This window comes from Aythya fuligula, chromosome 1 (genome assembly GCF_009819795.1).
Source record: "Aythya fuligula isolate bAytFul2 chromosome 1, bAytFul2.pri, whole genome shotgun sequence".
NCBI lineage: Eukaryota > Metazoa > Chordata > Aves > Anseriformes > Anatidae > Aythya > Aythya fuligula.
In genome coordinates, this window is record NC_045559.1 from 47869386 (window position 1) to 47886393 (window position 17008).

General features: G+C 46.3%; 1 protein-coding gene across 1 annotated transcript; it reads left to right on the forward strand.

The window, feature by feature from the left end:
- The first annotated feature begins 376 nt into the window (after positions 1–376).
- On the forward strand, positions 377–15969 carry UBE2N (ubiquitin conjugating enzyme E2 N). The gene is made up of 4 exons (XM_032189149.1): positions 377–463; positions 14087–14333; positions 14523–14663; positions 15286–15969. Exons 1-4 carry the CDS (start codon positions 434–436, stop codon positions 15324–15326), a joined length of 459 nt encoding a protein of 152 aa, XP_032045040.1. The 5' UTR covers positions 377–433; the 3' UTR covers positions 15327–15969.
- The last annotated feature ends 1039 nt before the right edge of the window (positions 15970–17008 follow it).

Sequence of the window (17008 nt, forward strand, 5' to 3'; positions counted from 1 at the left end):
GGTGCCTTCCCCTCTCGGTGCTTTCATGTCCCACCCGTGCAGCAGCGATAGCGCCGGGTGTCGCTGCTGGCGCTACTGCAGCTGTGGGGCTGGGCGGGACAGGGCGCTGGGGAGGTGATGGTGCTTGTGCGAGTGACCTATCGAGAAGGATGGAAATTCACTTAGAGGGGCTTTGGTAACACACGGGTATTATGTTTGGAGGTGCTTCTGTGACACTCCAGATGCCGAAATAGGGCCAACAACAGGACCAACAGGAGCGAGGACGCCCCCGCCCTGTGGGCGCGGGGCGCGGCCCCCGCGGCCGGCCGGGGCCTACATTGCCCGGCGTGCCGCGCCGAGGGCGGTGCTGGCGGAAGCGCGGCGCGGGCGGCTTCCGGCTGTGCGCGATCGGCGAGCGGAGGCGAGCCCGCCAGGCTGCTCCCGACGAGACAAGATGGCCGGGCTGCCCCGCAGGATCATCAAGGTGCCGCCGCCCGCGCCCCCCGCGGCTCCCCCCCGGCCCCCTGCGCCCTCCCGCTGCCGGCGAGCGGCTCCTGGGGGCACCGGGGCGCGCCCCCCGCCCTCCCTTCCCCTCCCTTCCCCTCCCCGTCCTCCCCCCCCCGGGCCCGGCCCCATCCCGGCGCAGCGCGGCCCTGCCCGGCCGTGAGGGCCCTGCCCGCGGCTGCTGCTCCCCGCCGGGCTCGGGCTCCGCCGGGGCGCTCCCCGCCGGGCTCGGGGCCGGTTCCGGCGTGGGCCGAGCCCGGTGGAGCCGCACCGGGGCTGAGCCGGGCCCGCTGCCGGCCCGCGGCCCCCGGGGGTGGGTGGGCGCTGGGCTGGGCGCCCCCGGCCCTGCCCCATCGGCGGTGATGGGGCTGGGGGCCCTCAGGCCGGGGTCGGTGGGTGGCTGTAGGTGGGTTACCGGCTGGCTGCGTTAGGGTCAGGGGAAATGGATAGCGCCCCGTTTCTGCGCCGAATGAATGAATGTCAGAAGTGGCCGGCGGTGCTGCGAGGCTCTCCTGGCTGGGCAGGCAAAGCGGCCGGCCGCCCCGAAACAGCGTAACGCGGCGTGTGGGGAGTAACTGATGCAAAAATAAGACTGGATCGTTGTTAAAAAGATCAATTTGTGTGGTAGGTGACAGAGGAGACGAGGTAAAAATAAGACTGGCTTAGGACTCGTTGTGTGTCAAAGCGGTTTCTGCTGCTCAGAAACGAAGCGTTTGTAACACAGATCTGAGTGTGGTCATCCAGCTGCCTTGGTGCACAGCATACATGTACAATGCTGAACGTATTTCAGGTGCGAGAAAGCAGTTTCATAATACAGCAGAACCAGGATTCATCGGAGAGATGTGATGAGAGCTCACTTGTGGAGCTGATGCCTAGGTTTTTCTGTAGCTTTTGACAATTTTCCTGCGCGCAGCCAAGAAGCGCACCCACTTGTAAGCTGGTACATACGTTTCCTTCTTGGCACTTCTGGTTTTTCAGCTTCTTTCAGGAAAAAAGCGTAGAGCAATGCTCACAGCTCTTTTTCCTATATAGATGATGGCACAGGAACGTTTTATCCCATCCTTGGAGATGGATGGGCGGACACACACTCCTACCAGCAGAGTCCTAGGAACTCCAGGTTTCCTTCCGAGGGGTCTTCCTTAGACCACACCAGGAGTAGTGTCTCTTACAGGGCGGCATGTGCTGCGGGTTGTGCCCTGTGTATGCGTTATGGGTTGTCTGCATGCAGTCCAGAGCTTTTAAGTCTTGATTTGGTTGTGTTGGATGGCTGTATATCTCATGCTGTGCGTGCATTAGGACATCAGATGGGTGTATGGTCTAGGGTTTGAATCTGACTAGTCATTGCAGTCCTGAATGCAGAAAGTAGTGTTATCACAGCTGCAGAGCTGCAGGCGAGCAGTAAGTCCGCTTGAGTCTTCAGGAGTCTCAGATGAGGGTGGATTTGATGGTTGCTATCCTAATGTTGGAGTTACGTATCCCAGTGTTGGTCGCCTTACGTGGAGGGCAGTAAATGAGCTTCACTGCTAGTGTGAATTTGAAAGATGAGGAAAAGGAAGAGAAAGATGGGTCAGAGGACAGCGAAGGGCTACTGAAGGCTAAACGAGCTGCAGTCACCAGATGCTCCATCAGAAGCCATTTCTCTCTCCAGTTCACTAAGGATCCTGTTAGCAGAAGCCCTTTTTGCCTTGATCCACATCCTGAGCTGGGGGAGGCGCAGCAGTGGCCAGCTGGGTGGAGGAGCCCCTGCCCACAGCAGCCCGGGACGCAGAGCCCAGCAGCTGCCCGAGGTGCTCCTGGTGGTGCTGTGCTGCTGGCACACGGCCTGGCCCTCGGGGTGACAGGCGGCCCCGCGCTCTCCTCGGCTCAGCAGGGAGCTCTATTTATACTTGCAGTGCTGCCCCACACTCATTTGAAAGGTGACGGTGTAGACGTGGTGAAGTATTCCTTACCGAAGGTAAAGGATCACTCCTGGCTCGCTATATGCCAATTACTTAGGAACACGGGCTTTAAATAAGTGGGGTGGATGATCTGTAAGCTCAGGAGATGACTTGCTTTAGAGGTATGGCTTACAGCGTTAACACATAGCAAATGTTGAGCAGAAAATGACATTTGAGTCCTTGGATGTATAACTGGAATTGGAGAAACTTTTCTGTTGTGAATAGAGAGCAGGTATCTCTATTTTCTTCAGTAGCCTAATGCCAAGGGTCCTCTGGAGAGTCAGTTTGTGAGGAAAATCTGTTCATCTAAGAAGACGTGGTGTGGTGTGCTCGCTTAGAGCTGTGTCTCTGTGGTGGACTGCATGCTGTTCTCCTACTGCACAGTATTCAAAGTGACTCTTTGCAATGTACACGACAAATAAACCCAGAAATTTGTACTTTCAAGCATTTATTACACCAATTATCTCCTGTGTTGCAAAGTCACGTAGCTCCAGTGGAGTAAGGAGTTGAATTGCATCTTTTTTTTTTTTTTTTTTTTTGGCTGACATTCAAACCACCTCATTTCTGTGTCAAGTGCAGTCAGTGTATCTGAATGGGACGGGCAATGTTGCCTTGTGTCATCTTTTTGAAATGTTTTTCTCTGCCGTTTTCGCTGCTGCAGTGATCTCATCATTCATGCTTTGGTGTCCAGGTCCGTGTTAACTGTGTAACCAGCTGCTAGAAACACTTTTGTGAAATCACTGCAGCTGCTCCTATCGTGAAACAAAACAGCTGAAGCAGTATGTGGCGTTTCTTCAAACTTTTTTTTTTTTTTTTTTCTGTTAAGGAGTTTATCAGTGTGAAGCTATTGGGCTCTGATTTCCTCCCCTGCACGGTAATGTTATTTTCTGAGATATTCCTTCCTTGCTGTTTAGCATAAGAAGCCATTTCCTCATCACTGCCAGTGAGCTCCTTCTTGCAGTATTTTTTTGAGAGTCTGGGTAACGCTTGGACTGCAGTTATAAAACATTACCTCGGAAAGTAAACTTTTTGGGAGGTTTTACAGAGATTCTGGTGGTGTATGTGGAGACAGGCACGTGCAGAACTCTGCTCTAGAGGTAAGTATGATCTGCTTTACCTGTGTGTCTTTTTTTTTTTTTTTAATATAAATCAGGTATTCAGCCTGCAACTTCTGAAACTATCTAGGGGTCCTTAAGTTCACTGACGGCCTCTTGCCTGGCTAGAAGTTGCTTGCTTGATCTTGAAAGCTATGGACTGCTGTGGCATACTTTTCCCATGAAGAAAGGCTGTTTAAGGTTGCCATTACTTCTTGATTTCTCTGACGCTTCTGGGCCTTTCTTTGTTTCTTGGATAAACAATTTAAAATTTATGTCCACTCTTCTCTATTTAATATCTTTCAGTGGTATTTTGAGTCTGAGTGGTGGCGTGGTGTAGAAAATAGATCACTTCTGGTCAGAGCAGTTCCTTGGCGTTCACCAGAGAAGCTGGATCTTTGGTCTTTGAAATGTGTTTTGTCCCGTGTATGCTGTTAGGATCTTGTGGAGAACTTCACATTTGACAGAAGGATGGAAACTTTGAATTTTTCAGAATTTTTTTTGAATCTCCAGCTGCCGTAGGAGGGTGATATACGCTCTGTGCTTCGTGACCCCTCAGAGTCTTTTTGCCAGCCCTCGAGCACAGTCTGGGCTGGCCGTGGCAGTGCAGGGTGCTGAGGCAGGTGTGGCAGCCTGGGGGCTGGTGGCACGGATGGGTTTTGTGGGGTTGGGGAAGGCTGAGAGGGAGACCCAGCCCCAGAGGGTAAGAATATGGTGAAGTTTCACCAAGGAGCCAGCCTCAAATGGAAAGTGTGAAGCCTTAGTAAAAGGTCTCAGAGAGAACACCGCTAACTTTCCGTAGCCTTTTCTTTACAGAAGCTTGTGGTAGAAACCAGAGGACAAACTCAGAAGAAAGAACAGCAAATAATCCAGCTAGAGGCAAAATTTTTTTTTTGGAGTACCTTCTTATATAGTCATTGAGCACCTTTGAGATACAAATATGTAGTAAAATAAACTTCTAGTATTGATGGCAATGTTTTATGATCACTTTGCACACAGTTGGCAAGGGTTTGCGCTATTAGCGTACTGCAGTCACTTGTGCCTGGCTCTACTGTAGCTGCAGATGCACCGTAAAAAGCTTGATCTGTGCTAGCACCCAGATAATCCTCGAGGAATTTGCATAGGATCTCAGCTTCACAGTTCCAAAATCCCGTAATCTGCTGCAGAAAATCTGGGGTTGCTGTCAGGGGAGAGCGGTGCTGACCCACGCAGTGTCCTCCCCAGGTGAGTGTTGGGGGGCAGCAGCCCCAGCAGGCAGGTGGGGTGCCCGCACCCTGGGCAAGGAGCAGAGGCGTCTGTGTGCAGCCCAGCTGCTGGAAACCACAGGCACAGCCTTCTCTTTACGATGTCTGACCTCTGCGTTAAAGTTTAATGGGCTTTATTGGTAATTCTTCGGTTCCTAAAAGACAGAGAGCATTTTCAGGAGACTTTCTCCAACGCAGCTGTTTTACAGCGTTGCAATTCTCATCTAAACATTTTGAGATCTGGCAGGCAGCAAGGCATTCGCCTGGGTAACAAATTTGTTTTCTTAATTGTAGCTAATGAAATGATAGAGCCTGGAAGACCCTGTGCCAAAATGCGATGTGCTATTAGAAAAAGTTACTGGGTGAAGTCTTTGTGGTTTTCTGATGCAGCTTTATCCGTGTCTGTAGAAGACAATTTTGACTGACAACTTTCTTCATGTCTCCTGCTGCCTTCTCAAAGCGAAAACACGCGTGCAGTTTACCTTCTTCTGTGCAAGCCATCAGCTTGTGGTGAAGTGCGATCTTCCTCTCTATCCCACGCTGAAAGAACGTGAACGAGTTGCCATTCAGCGAGTAATTATAACTTGTCCGCGTGCCAGTGTGCTGCTTTCAGTTTAGCCCTGTGCAGCTGAAACCGTTAGCTTCTGGTTCGTGTCAGAAAATGAGGCCAAACTACTCGCTGGAGCTGGAGCATAAAGGTAGTGGTAGCTGGCAAGGGGCTTCTGTGATCAGAGTAAAGATAGGAAATAAACATGTACCGTATGTGCTCCGAACTGAAGCGCTGGAGCTGGTGCTGTGCTCCTGTGGTTCTGCAGGCAGCCAGCACGAGGTGGGAAAGCTGCCACCCTGTGAAGTCAGATGACCAGAAGTTCTCAAGGTGGTCAGCCTGCGGTTCTCGTTGGCCCGCCGTGCTGTGTAAACAGCGTTAACCTGGGCTGTGCTGGCACAAAAAAGCATGTGGTGCTGCAGCAAGCTTGGACCGAGGGACTGCTTTGGCTCCGAACTCTGCAGTAAAGGTTATTTCTTAAGCCAAATCATTCTGTGATCTCATTTGTTTGACTTTGCTACTGCTCGGGCTGATGAAAGGGCTGCATGTGACTGCACGAACGAGCCCTGCTGCTCGGGGTACGGCTTCCCACTCAGATAGACCCTCGTGGGTTGTGAGGGAAGGTGGACACAGGCACAGATGTGAGCTGAGCTGGTTAAGAAGGACTGGCGGGCTGAAGTAGCAGGGAGAAGGGTTTGACTTAACTGCAGAGTCAACATCTGGAGCAACGAGGAACAAGATAGTGGGTTAGCACTGATTCCCAGTCATTCAGAGCAGAACTTTGGTGTAACATATAGCAAAAATAGATTTTACTGCTTTGCCTTAGAAATCTTCCTGGAGAACTTGGTGGGAAATGTTGGCTCTTCCCTACGGAGCAAATATTGACAAGTGACTGATCAGCAATTAGCTAAACTGAAGGATATCTTTTGTTTTTTTCCTTTTCCCACATAAATCGGGGTGTGGGGTGCCCTCCAAGTGGTAAGTGTTCTCTCTGCTACGGCAGAAAGTGGAGCTGGTGGCTTTCATTTTCTGTCCCTTTTTGTTGTTGTTCAACTCTAACTCGCAGTGTCATCTGTAGAGCTTTGTGGTGGTTTTACCGTGCTCGGCAGCTAAACACCACAACCGCTCTCTCACTGCCCCTCCTTAGATGAGGAAGAGAAGAAGTAAAGTAAAGAACAACTCACGGGCTGAGATAAGGATAATTTAATTAAAGGGAAAAAATAATTATTAAGGAAATATTAACTAAACAATTTAACTAAAGGGAAAGGAAAAGGGAAAGGGGAAAAAAAAAGAAACAAAAACAAAAGCTATGTGGAAGTGCAGAGGAAAGAAATTACTCTCTGCTTCCCACCAACAAGCAATGCTTGACCACGTCCTTGAAGCAGGGCCTCAACGCATGTAGCCGGTGTTTGGGAGGAGGCCCAATGTTTTCCCAACGAGAGCCCACCCCTCCCCTCTTCTTCCTGTTTCCCCCTTTTATTGCTGAGCGTGACACCACATGGTATGGAATATCCCTTTGGTTGGTTTAGGTCAGCTGCCCTGGTGATGTTTCTCTTCTCACTTTTTGCCCACCCCCTAGGAGGGCTGGAGAAAGTCCCGATGCTGTGCCAGCACTGCCCAGCAGCAGACACAACACTGGTGTGATAACACTGCTGTTCCAGCTACGAGTGCAGAGCCCAGCACTGTGTGGGCTGCTGCAGGGAAAGGTAACGTCCCAGCCAGACCCAGTACAAACTTGAGCTCTCCACCACATCCTCTCCAAAGTGCTTCTGGATGTGGCAGTTCGAGCCTGCTCTGTGGGCTGCCCTGTGAGCCACCCGGGATAAGTGCCCTGGTGCCTGCGGTGCCTCCTCCTGCCCCTTGGCCTCGGCGTTTTGGTGGCAGGAGCTCTGCCTGCAGCCAGTGCCAGCTGTTTGTCCCTCCTTCTGCTGGGAGTTGCTGTCCTCTGCTAGGTGATGGCAGAGTTTGTGCTGTCAGCCAATGTTTTTGGGTTAAAATTGCAGGGAAGAGCCCAGCTGACTTATACAGCATGGAGTAAGGTGTGCTGGCGGGATGTGCTTTTCAGTAGGGCTGAGGGATGGCAGTGCCTGGTGAGGGGGCAGCAGTAAGCACTGGGAGCTGGAACTTCTGTTGCAGGTGATCCTTTAAAAGAAGGATGTGGATCCATCGTCTGTGCTCCCTGGACGCAGCCGTTGAGGGTTGGTTGGACTTGCAGGTAGGGGCGGGTAGTAGCTAAAATGTTTCACTGCCTGGAGAGGATTGAAGAGGGCTTGTGCCTTGCCTTGGCCTGAGAAAGCCTCAGGGCTGTAAGCTCCATCCTGCTGGGTGGCAGCGAAGGGAAATGGCCTGGCGGCTGTGCAGGGAGTTGTGCTGATGAAAATAAAAGTAATTCCCCCGAGACCTTGCATGAAGGTGTGGTGTTGCAGCACTCGAGAAGCCTAAATACTGAACAGCTGTGGTAGCCACAGCGTTCTCTTCCTGGATAAGAGGCCTTGGTGATGTTTTCTGCTCTGATCTTCCAGAGCAGCTTTATCATGGCTGTGTTGAACTCTGGGATGCTCGGTGCTGTTACATCTTCACGGTACTGGCACTGAGCTGCTAGGCATGAGGATCCTTTCCCTGTGCCATCGGCGCTGCCAAAAGCTGCTAGATAACCTGATAGCGAGTAAGAAGATACACAGAGCCCTTGGTGCTTAGGACCCCGGAGATGGGTGAATGCTTTAATGTAGCCGTTTGCCATCTGGTGCTGAAATTAGCACTCCTGGTAGTTAAGCCTATTCCTCTGGGACGAGGAGGAGCCTCTGTGTTTCCTTCCAGGCTGTCACCTGCCTGTCCTGCTGCCACGGCCGGAGCCGTCTCCTCTCCCACCCTTCTGACACCGTGCCTTTGCCCCCTCCTCGTGGTCGGCACAGCTCTTCCTTTGCATGGGCATGTGGTGGGACAGCCCACGGACTTCTCTCTCTTGTAATTTTTATTTTTATTTCCCCCCCCCGGCTGGCTTGGCTACAGGCTGTGCTTCACCACGAGGTCAAGAGACCGCCATGCAGACAAGTGTTGGTGCCCAACAGGCTGAAGTAGGAAAACCCCACAGCTTTCCTTGTTCTTCCCCCTGGTGGCCACTCACTCAGCAGCTGAAAGAGTTCAGGCTCTGTACGGTGTCTGGATTTCCCTAGGTTCCTCTTGTTGTAGTGGACTGGATGAATTTTGCTGGGTGATCTAACAGTTGATAGTAAAGGACTGAGTAGAGCAAAGGGCGGCAGTAAGTTGTGTCCCAAGTGTATTCCTCCAACTGTAACATCTCTCTAAAATCTTCTGTGTTTAGCTATGTTTATGGATTAATGTGCAGGTTTTTGTTACCAGCGTTACCTGTATAGCAGTAATACTGAATGTGAAAGAAGAAAACGGGGGTGATGAGAAGCTGAGCATCAGACAGGTACATTGCAAAGCAGAGCAACTCTGGCTGAAGACATTGAGTTTGGATTTCTTCATTGAGGTAGTTTGTGCTGCCTTTGCAATTTCTTTCTGAAATTCTGGAAGTCTTCAGACAGTTGTTTTAGTGTTTCTTTTTTTCTTCTGTATTTTGTAGATGTTAGATGCTGATTTTTCCTTTATTACCTATTTTAGCCACCATCCCTTGGTAGGCAACATGAAATTGGTGGTGGTTAACTACAGACAAAGTACAGGGAAGGGAATTGCACTCATTTTTCCAAGCAAAGAATACAGCACTCTATTATAAAAAGCAATGAAGAAACTGTAAAAATTGTCTAATCCCATGTAACAATTTCTTCCTTCTCTGCTGGAATGGCCTTTACCAGACAAGCCTTCTGATTGCCAGCGTGCCATTGTTTGGTGCTGCCACAGGGCTGATAGCAAGTAGGGCTTCTGAAGTACACTACTGAAGCTTTTTGTCTTCCAGAGTTGTAGATGTAGTGATATTGTTTTTGTTGTTTTGGCTGAGGTCTTGGCAACTTGAGGCTTTTATAAAGGCTGTTGTAGGACTAGAATGGATGAAAATAAGGGTGTATTTCTAATGGGTTCCTTCTTTTACAGTGGTATCTCCATGTGCTTTATATTTTGATTTTCATGCATGTCTGTGTGGCAGCATCTTCTCTCTTGTTCAGTTGGCTCCCTTAAAGAGGGGCTCTGTCGTGCTCTGGATGTGGATGCAGGAGTATCCTGGTGCTTGTCTGCTTTTCAGTATTTTTTTCTTCTTCCACTGAAAGCAGGATGATGAAGGCTATTGCTCAAAGAGCCAAACACTGAAATCAGTATCTTGTTTGTGTGGCTGCTCTCTCCAGGTAACCCAAAAAGTCTCCAATCCCACCTCCTTCTCTCTGCTAACCGTCACGGAGCTCTTCTGGGCTGCCTCATCCTCACAGGTTGCTGCAGAAACAGGCTGAGGTTTTCTCCCCCCTCGGGTACAATTAGTCTTCCGTTTAATGTCTTCATAGAAGAATAGCTGCAGAGAATGTCAGCTCCACCATCTGTCCCACCCGGATCAGCTGTCACTCTACTTCAGGCCACCTGTGTTAATAAGCAAAGCTTTACTTCTGCTTGTCAAAACACCTTCAACACTTCTGTGTTTCTTTTAAGCGCTTAATTAAAAATAAGAAAGAAAATTGTGGGGGGGCGTAACCAGTTGTGAATGATAGTGGTTTTTTATGGAGGCACTGACTGGCATGTATCTTCATTTTCCACTTACTTATTCATTTTCTTCAGTCAATGAAAACTGTGAGATTAACTTCAACTGGAAAAAGTGGAGTAAAAGTAAGAGGGAGAAGAGATCTCATTCTAAATATGCTGCAGAGTACGGCAAATAGCAATAACTACTTATGGATGCACGGGGTGCTTTGTTAAATGCTTTAGAGCTCAAAATACGTCTTAATGCTTTCTGTGAAACTTCAGTATGCTAGAGCAGAGCTAGTAAGAAACACTGTAAGATGCTGTTCTGAAACTTATTTAGGTGGAAATTTGTATTTCTGTGAAGACAAAATGAATCGCTGTATTGCGAACACACTTGTCTTAGCAGCAGAACTGTAAAACCTGGTTTTCTGTGAATTGATCCTTTTGTGCTTCTTTACACGTTGAAATGTGGGTATCCTAGCTCCAATTTCATCCCTACTGGCACTTTCCCTGGTGGGCAAGAAGCAGGATGTGCTTTGAAGTGGCTGAACCACAAGTCACATCGGGGCTTTTCCCGACGTTCCCATCAGTAGCGCAGAGCGTGATTTCTGTCTTAGCCATTGACATCTTACAGAGCTTAAAGAAACTAGCTGAAATTGGACAAAAGGTTCAAAAACTATTCTGGGGTGAAAGGGGGAAGTAGCAGCTTGCACAAGAGCTGCTTGCTCAGCTGAAAAGGTATTAGAAAGCTGATTGCCCAAAGAGATACGGGAAAGAGAAATATCGAGTGCGCTTGAGCTTCCCGATTAAGTTCAAAAACGTAGCATGTTTAAAAGTTTAACTGGAGGTGATTATTTTCTTCTGGTGTTTGAGAGACTGGTTTTCATGGGGGAACCATCCCCAGGGGAAAGTAACCTAAAGTTACAAAATCGGATTATCGTGTTAAAGGAGATTAAACGCTTCCTTCTTGTAGATCGAGCCCCACTTTTGGTGACTCTTCTGTGGGTGACTTAGGGGTTTGTTTTTGACTTTATGTGCATAGGCTTTGAAACATTTTGATTCATTTTCCCCTTTCTACTACTCTTCTATGGCTCTGCCCAATATGTATTAAGGATATTATAACTTTTCTCATAACTGAAGGACAGAAGTCTTGTTTTCTGTCAGAATTTGGCAGGTGTCTATATATTTAAGTAAAACCACTTCACATTCTCTCAATGAGTGGCATCATCTCTGTTGTTTTTCCATGGTCTAGCAAGCTTGTCTGTGCATAGAGTTTTAAAAAGTCGTCTTCTGATGCAGAGATACCTCTCAGCTTCTGCATAAAAGAGAAGTGGGGAGTGCTGAGAGGAGCCACGGCTGTCGTTGTGTGTGCCGTGGAGAAGTGCTGGGCAGGTGGCTGCGTCACAGCCCCACCGCTGTGGAAGACGAGCGTCAGCCACTTCCCTCGCAGGCTCCTCGCAAGTATTCCTCCTCGGCTGTGTTTGGAAGCAGTTCAAGTTGTGCTGCTGGTGCTGGAGCTCCGTGTGGAGTGCAGGAAGCAAGACGTGCTTGTTCAAAGCGCTTTTCCTCTCATATCCAAGTTCCGCACGGGCTCTAAATAGCCTTGACACCAGTGTGGCTCTATGTAACATACATGATTTTTCTCATACTCACCTCTTCTGCATTACCTCATAGCAAGATGACCGCGTCCACATCCTGTAGAGGCGTGAAGGGCTATCTGAACGTGAAGACACACTAGCAGTGGCATAGCTCCTTCCCTATGATGCCGTGCCCTATCAAAGGAACCATTTTTCTCATACATGGGCGCTCTCATTGTTTACTGACAAATGGCTTTTCGTGGTGGTTTGTGCAGCTCACAGCCAGACATCGCTCCCCCAGCTCTGCTGGCAGGTAGAAGTGCTGATGCTGCTGCCAGAGGACTGCTGATTCTGGGTTATTTTAAGCCAGGTTTGGCTCGGTGGTACGGTTGCCGTCAGCATGCTGCCATAGCTGGGGAGGCAGGGGGCAGATCAGAGCGACTGAGGGGGGGCTAGGGACTGCTGAGGTCAGCCCGCCTATTGAAAAGCCTTCCTATGTTTAAGACTTTAATCACCATTATATATATGTTTGAGAGCCTTGGCTCCATCTAAAATTTAGGCACACCCATAAGAAAGATGGGAATTAGCATGTCTGGTGGCAAAGTCCAGGTGGTAGCAGCTGTGAAGAAGCCGAAAAAATCGGACCTCCTTCATAAAGTTTTGTTAATTTCAAGCTGGCTCATTGTAATCATTTACTTGGCATACGATGCTATTTCTTCTTCCAAAAGTGTCAAACTGCCATAAGTATATGATCCTTTGTAGGTGGAAATCTGAATTAGCGCATTTACCTGCGGCAGCCCTTTTACAAAACACATGCTCGAAGAAGTGGAGACTGTTATCCCCTTTCCAGGGGTAATCCATGGCTTCTTACTCGCTGGCTCTCATGTAAAAGTAAAGCTTTAAGTACTGGTTAGAACTACTCTGCTACAAAAGTACTGTACGGGGAAATAACCAACAGCTATCAAAGTCTGAATATGCAGTAAATTCACCCATATCCTTTAAAATACATTTGCATGAGTGAATGTAGAAAGCTTTGAGCAGCGTGGACACCCTTCAAGTAATGTGTATAAGTGGCATTGGCAGCTACTCCCTGTGCAGATAAGAAGACAGCATGTAGCCACAACAAGGAATTGGACCAAATAAATCAATTTTTTGTGTGTTTGTGCATGGCAATAACCTCAGTGTTAGGAGTCGTGGGAACTTGTTGAATTTGAGATGACTATTTGGATTTTTGTGTTAATTATTGTGGCTTCCCTGCTTCATACATCCATTATGTTTTGCTAAAATGAGGTGTTATTTAACGGCATCAGAACAGCTGCACGAGTGCTGTGCGAGTTTATTTTAACAAAATGCAAATATTGTAACAGTCCAGTTACATTTGAAGAACTGAAGTAGAGGCTTTTTGTGCTGGTTTTAGTGCTATTGTAGCCACGGAGTAACTATGCTATAAAACTAGAGTAATAAATTACTATTACACCTACAAGTTACCATTTTTCCTCAGCAGAAACAGGAGGATTTTTCGTTGTGAAAGTCAACATGGAAAAAGGTGGTGATAAAATTAACTGCACACAGTGAAAACAAGCTGGAGGAAAAGCAGGAAATGGGGCTAAAATTACCTGAGGAAATGAGGTTTCTGCAGAACTTCTTGTCCCTGCCTAGTGTCCTTTTGCTTTTTTTTTTTTTTTTTTTTTTTTTTTTTATAACAGTGGAAAGGTGCCTACAAGACTTGTGAAGACTGGCAGCAGGGGAGAGGGAAAGACGTACAGAGCTTAGTCTGTTCGGTGCATTAGCAGGATGGGCAGGACGTGGGCAGCTCTTGCCTATGGCCACATCTCGCTGTCTGGGGTAGGATTAGTGCTGTAGGCAGAAGAGTTGAGCAACAAAGAAACCAAATCTGTGTAGGAAACCAGCCTCTCCTAAGTCTGCTGCTTACAGAACAGCTTGTCTGTCTCCAACTGGTTGTTAGAGTAACTTCAAATGCGCTTATTTGTAGACTGAATGTGCTTGAACAAAAGCTATTTACAGGTACATGTATAAATATATTAACCATCTTTAATATTGCAGCAGAGCAGTAGTTTCTGTTCTTCAAAGTTGGCTCTGATTCCAGTACAAACACTCATCCTAATAACCCTGTCCACTCATATTTGAGTAAATCTTCTGGTAAATCTTCTACCTAGTCAAGGTAGAATGGGAAATGCTTTTGGCATCTTCACTGTGGTATTCTTTAAATTGCCTTTATGTACACTGGAAAAAAAAAAATAGCTTGGCAGCAGTTTAATCAGAAGTTAAGAGGTTTGCTTAGGACAGGTTGTTATCTATTACCTGGTGCTGCTGAGGTGTGCTGAGGTGTTTCAGCAGCTGAGAGATCGGAAAAATTTTTTTTTTTTTTTTTTTTTTTTTTTACCTGTTCACCACATCCTGCTCTTTGACTTTAAGATATTCATTTAATGTGGTAATTTCAGTGGGTGTAGTCAAATAACTCCTGATAAATACTTCTAAAATAAATGCAGCCTGTACAATCTATATTAAGCAGGGTGTCTTTGTTACATTGCCTCTTTTTTTTTTTTTTTCCTTCTTTTAGGAAACCCAGCGCTTGCTGGCAGAGCCAGTCCCTGGGATAAAAGCAGAACCAGATGAAAGCAACGCACGTTATTTTCACGTGGTCATTGCAGGTCCACAGGATTCCCCCTTTGAGGGTGGGACATTTAAACTTGAACTATTCCTTCCAGAAGAATATCCAATGGCAGCTCCTAAAGTACGTTTCATGACCAAAATTTATCACCCTAACGTAGACAAGCTGGGAAGAATATGTTTAGATATTTTGAAAGGTAAGTGTGACCTTATTTTCTCCCTTTTTATCTTATAAAGTACAGAACTTGTAGATTGACCCTAAAAAGAGATCTAATTTGTTTACAAGAATACTTAACTTACCCTTTAATTCGGGAGAGGAAAACTTGTGTTTTTTTTCCTGTAGACTGTGAATGTGGTGTTTCATACTGCTATAAATGTCTCTCTAGATAAATGGTCCCCAGCTTTGCAGATCCGTACAGTTCTGCTATCAATCCAGGCTTTGTTAAGCGCTCCCAATCCAGATGATCCACTAGCAAACGATGTAGCTGAGCAATGGAAGACCAATGAAGCCCAAGCCATAGAAACAGGTGACGTATCTGACACTATTTTTCTAACTTTAGGAAATACATTGAGCTGATAACTAAGTGGTTGGGGTTTTAAATCCCGACCTCCTGTTCCATGCCTGCGATGTGCAGACGCAATTATTGCATGTGGTTGTAGTCCAAGTTTCCTCAAAATGCCTGCAGCACTCTATTCAAGAGTGTAAATGCAGCCTTCTAGAAGAACACAGATCTGTTTTGTCTTGAGCTTGTACGTTCCTAAATTGTAAGGGTGTCTAATTTGCACTCATAGTAAAATAAAAGTGCGCATCTGTATTTTTAGCGTAAAGTTTAAGAAACAGATTTAGTTCAGAAAGTACATCTCTTCCGTACCTGCCTCTGTTGCAGGCTGTAATGGATAGAAAGAATTACTACATTAACACCTTCTCACTGTTGGCTTCACTGCAGTCAGACCGCTTCAGCAGCTGTCAGTGTTTGTGCATTATATCTTGGATATTATAGGGGGGCAAAATTGCACATGAAGTCTCAAAACTGATATTTTGTGTACTTGCAGCAGCAGTGTAAAAGTGGTGTTAAATAAAATAATCAATGACTTTAATAAAACTTGAAAAATACTTTTTTTCTTAAATGTATATTTTTTTCTTTACAGCCAGAGCATGGACTAGGCTATATGCCATGAATAATATTTAAATGCGCTTTGAACATCAAGTGTGCATCACTTCTCCTGTTCTGCCAAGACCTCTTCCTTTTTTTGTTTGCATTTAATGGACACAGTCTTAGAAACATTACAGAATAAAAGCCCAGACATCTTCAGTCCTTTGGTGATTAAATGCACATTAGCGAATCTGTGTCTTGTCCTAATTCACTATTGTAACGCATGAGCAGAGGCTAGAAGTATCATCTGGATTGTTGTGAAATTGTTTAAAAGCAGCAGCACATCTCTGCTTTTAATCCCATCATGGTTTAAGTATAAGCACTGTGAATGAAGGTAGGCAGGGTTAGCTGCGGGGCTTTTTGTTTTAATTTCGTGGGCTCCTCCTCCCTTTTTATGGTGATGCTAATTGCATTGGTAAAAGCAGCTAACCAGTTATACTTTAGAATATACCCTCTAGCCCAGTCTAACTTAGACGCTGTAGATGGACAAGCTTCATTGTTTGAACAAAAAATGGGAACATTAAACAAACATCCATCACCTTCACTAATAATATTGTGATTCTGCTGTCAAGTGTAGAAAAAAATCCCTCCAAGAAAAAGCTTGTGACCATTTTGTATGGCTTGTCTGGAAAATCTCCTGTAAATCTTATGTTTTAGTAAAATATTTTTTGTTATTCTACTTTGCCTTTGTACAGTTTATTTTGCTGTGTTTTCATTTCTCTAATGTGACAATCGTATTTAAAAAAAAAAAAAAAGAAAAATTGAATCCAGAATTGACAATTTGTCTTCACCACCAGTCTGACAGATTAAAGAGTAAAGAGGTGGAATTCACAATATTCTTTGCTTCTGTTTGCTGACTTATTAATTTTTGTAATGTGGGTGCCCTTACCTGCCCAATTTAATACAAAATTACATTTGGAGTGACTTTTTTGGGGCAAGAAGTCTCTGTAACCACTAATCATAATTTCAGTAATGCACTGATACATGTTTTTATGGAAATTGAGCATAATCAAATAGGAGGCTGAGAGGAAATGACAGCACTAATTGTGAGTATCTGCATAACTTGTCTTTGATTATCATCAAATGTTAGGCTACACACTTTTCTAACTTCTTTAATTCCCATCCTCTATAAACATGAAATACCAGTGTGCGTAGAAACCACTGTTACAGCCAGCTTGTATATTGACTGATGTTTGCTTAACCACTTCTAGCTAGCGCCTCTTGCCACTGGTTTTACTCTACAAGCCTTATTAAGCTACTTGCTTGAAGAGCCAGTCTGCTTAAATAGCAACAAAGCTTCTTTATTGGAGGGAAGGAAAGTTTTGATGGAAAAACTTCCTTCTTGTCCTTGTTCTCGAGTGTATGCATCTCGTCTGGGAGTCCAGCATCTTTTCTGGGAACCCATCTTATTACTTCCCTTAAAGTTCCTGTATCCCTGTTCTCTTCCTGTGTTACCCCCCACTCCCCAAATAAAATCTTAAAAGCTTTTGACAAAGCCAACCTGGAGTGTGTAAATGGCAGCTTGCTGTGGTTGCAGTGGGGAGTGTTACGCCGTGCAATTCAGGGCCGTGGTTGTATAGTCTGTTGGTATTCTCCCTCTCTTACCTCTTACTCTAGCATCATCTGAAATTTCTATAGAATGTGGTGTATTTATTGTGCTCTTATGTAAGATGAATATTAAAACGACATTTTTCCAACAGACAGTGCTTTCAGTGGTT

Bases quoted from the DNA above. Each gene is read 5' to 3' on its own strand.
- UBE2N (XM_032189149.1), top strand. From the start codon at position 434: ATGGCCGGGCTGCCCCGCAGGATCATCAAG. The intron at 464-14,086 runs GTGCCGCCGCCC...TCCTTCTTTTAG, and splicing joins TGCCCCGCAGGATCATCAAG to GAAACCCAGCGCTTGCTGGC. The intron at 14,664-15,285 runs GTGACGTATCTG...TTTTCTTTACAG, and splicing joins AGCCCAAGCCATAGAAACAG to CCAGAGCATGGACTAGGCTA.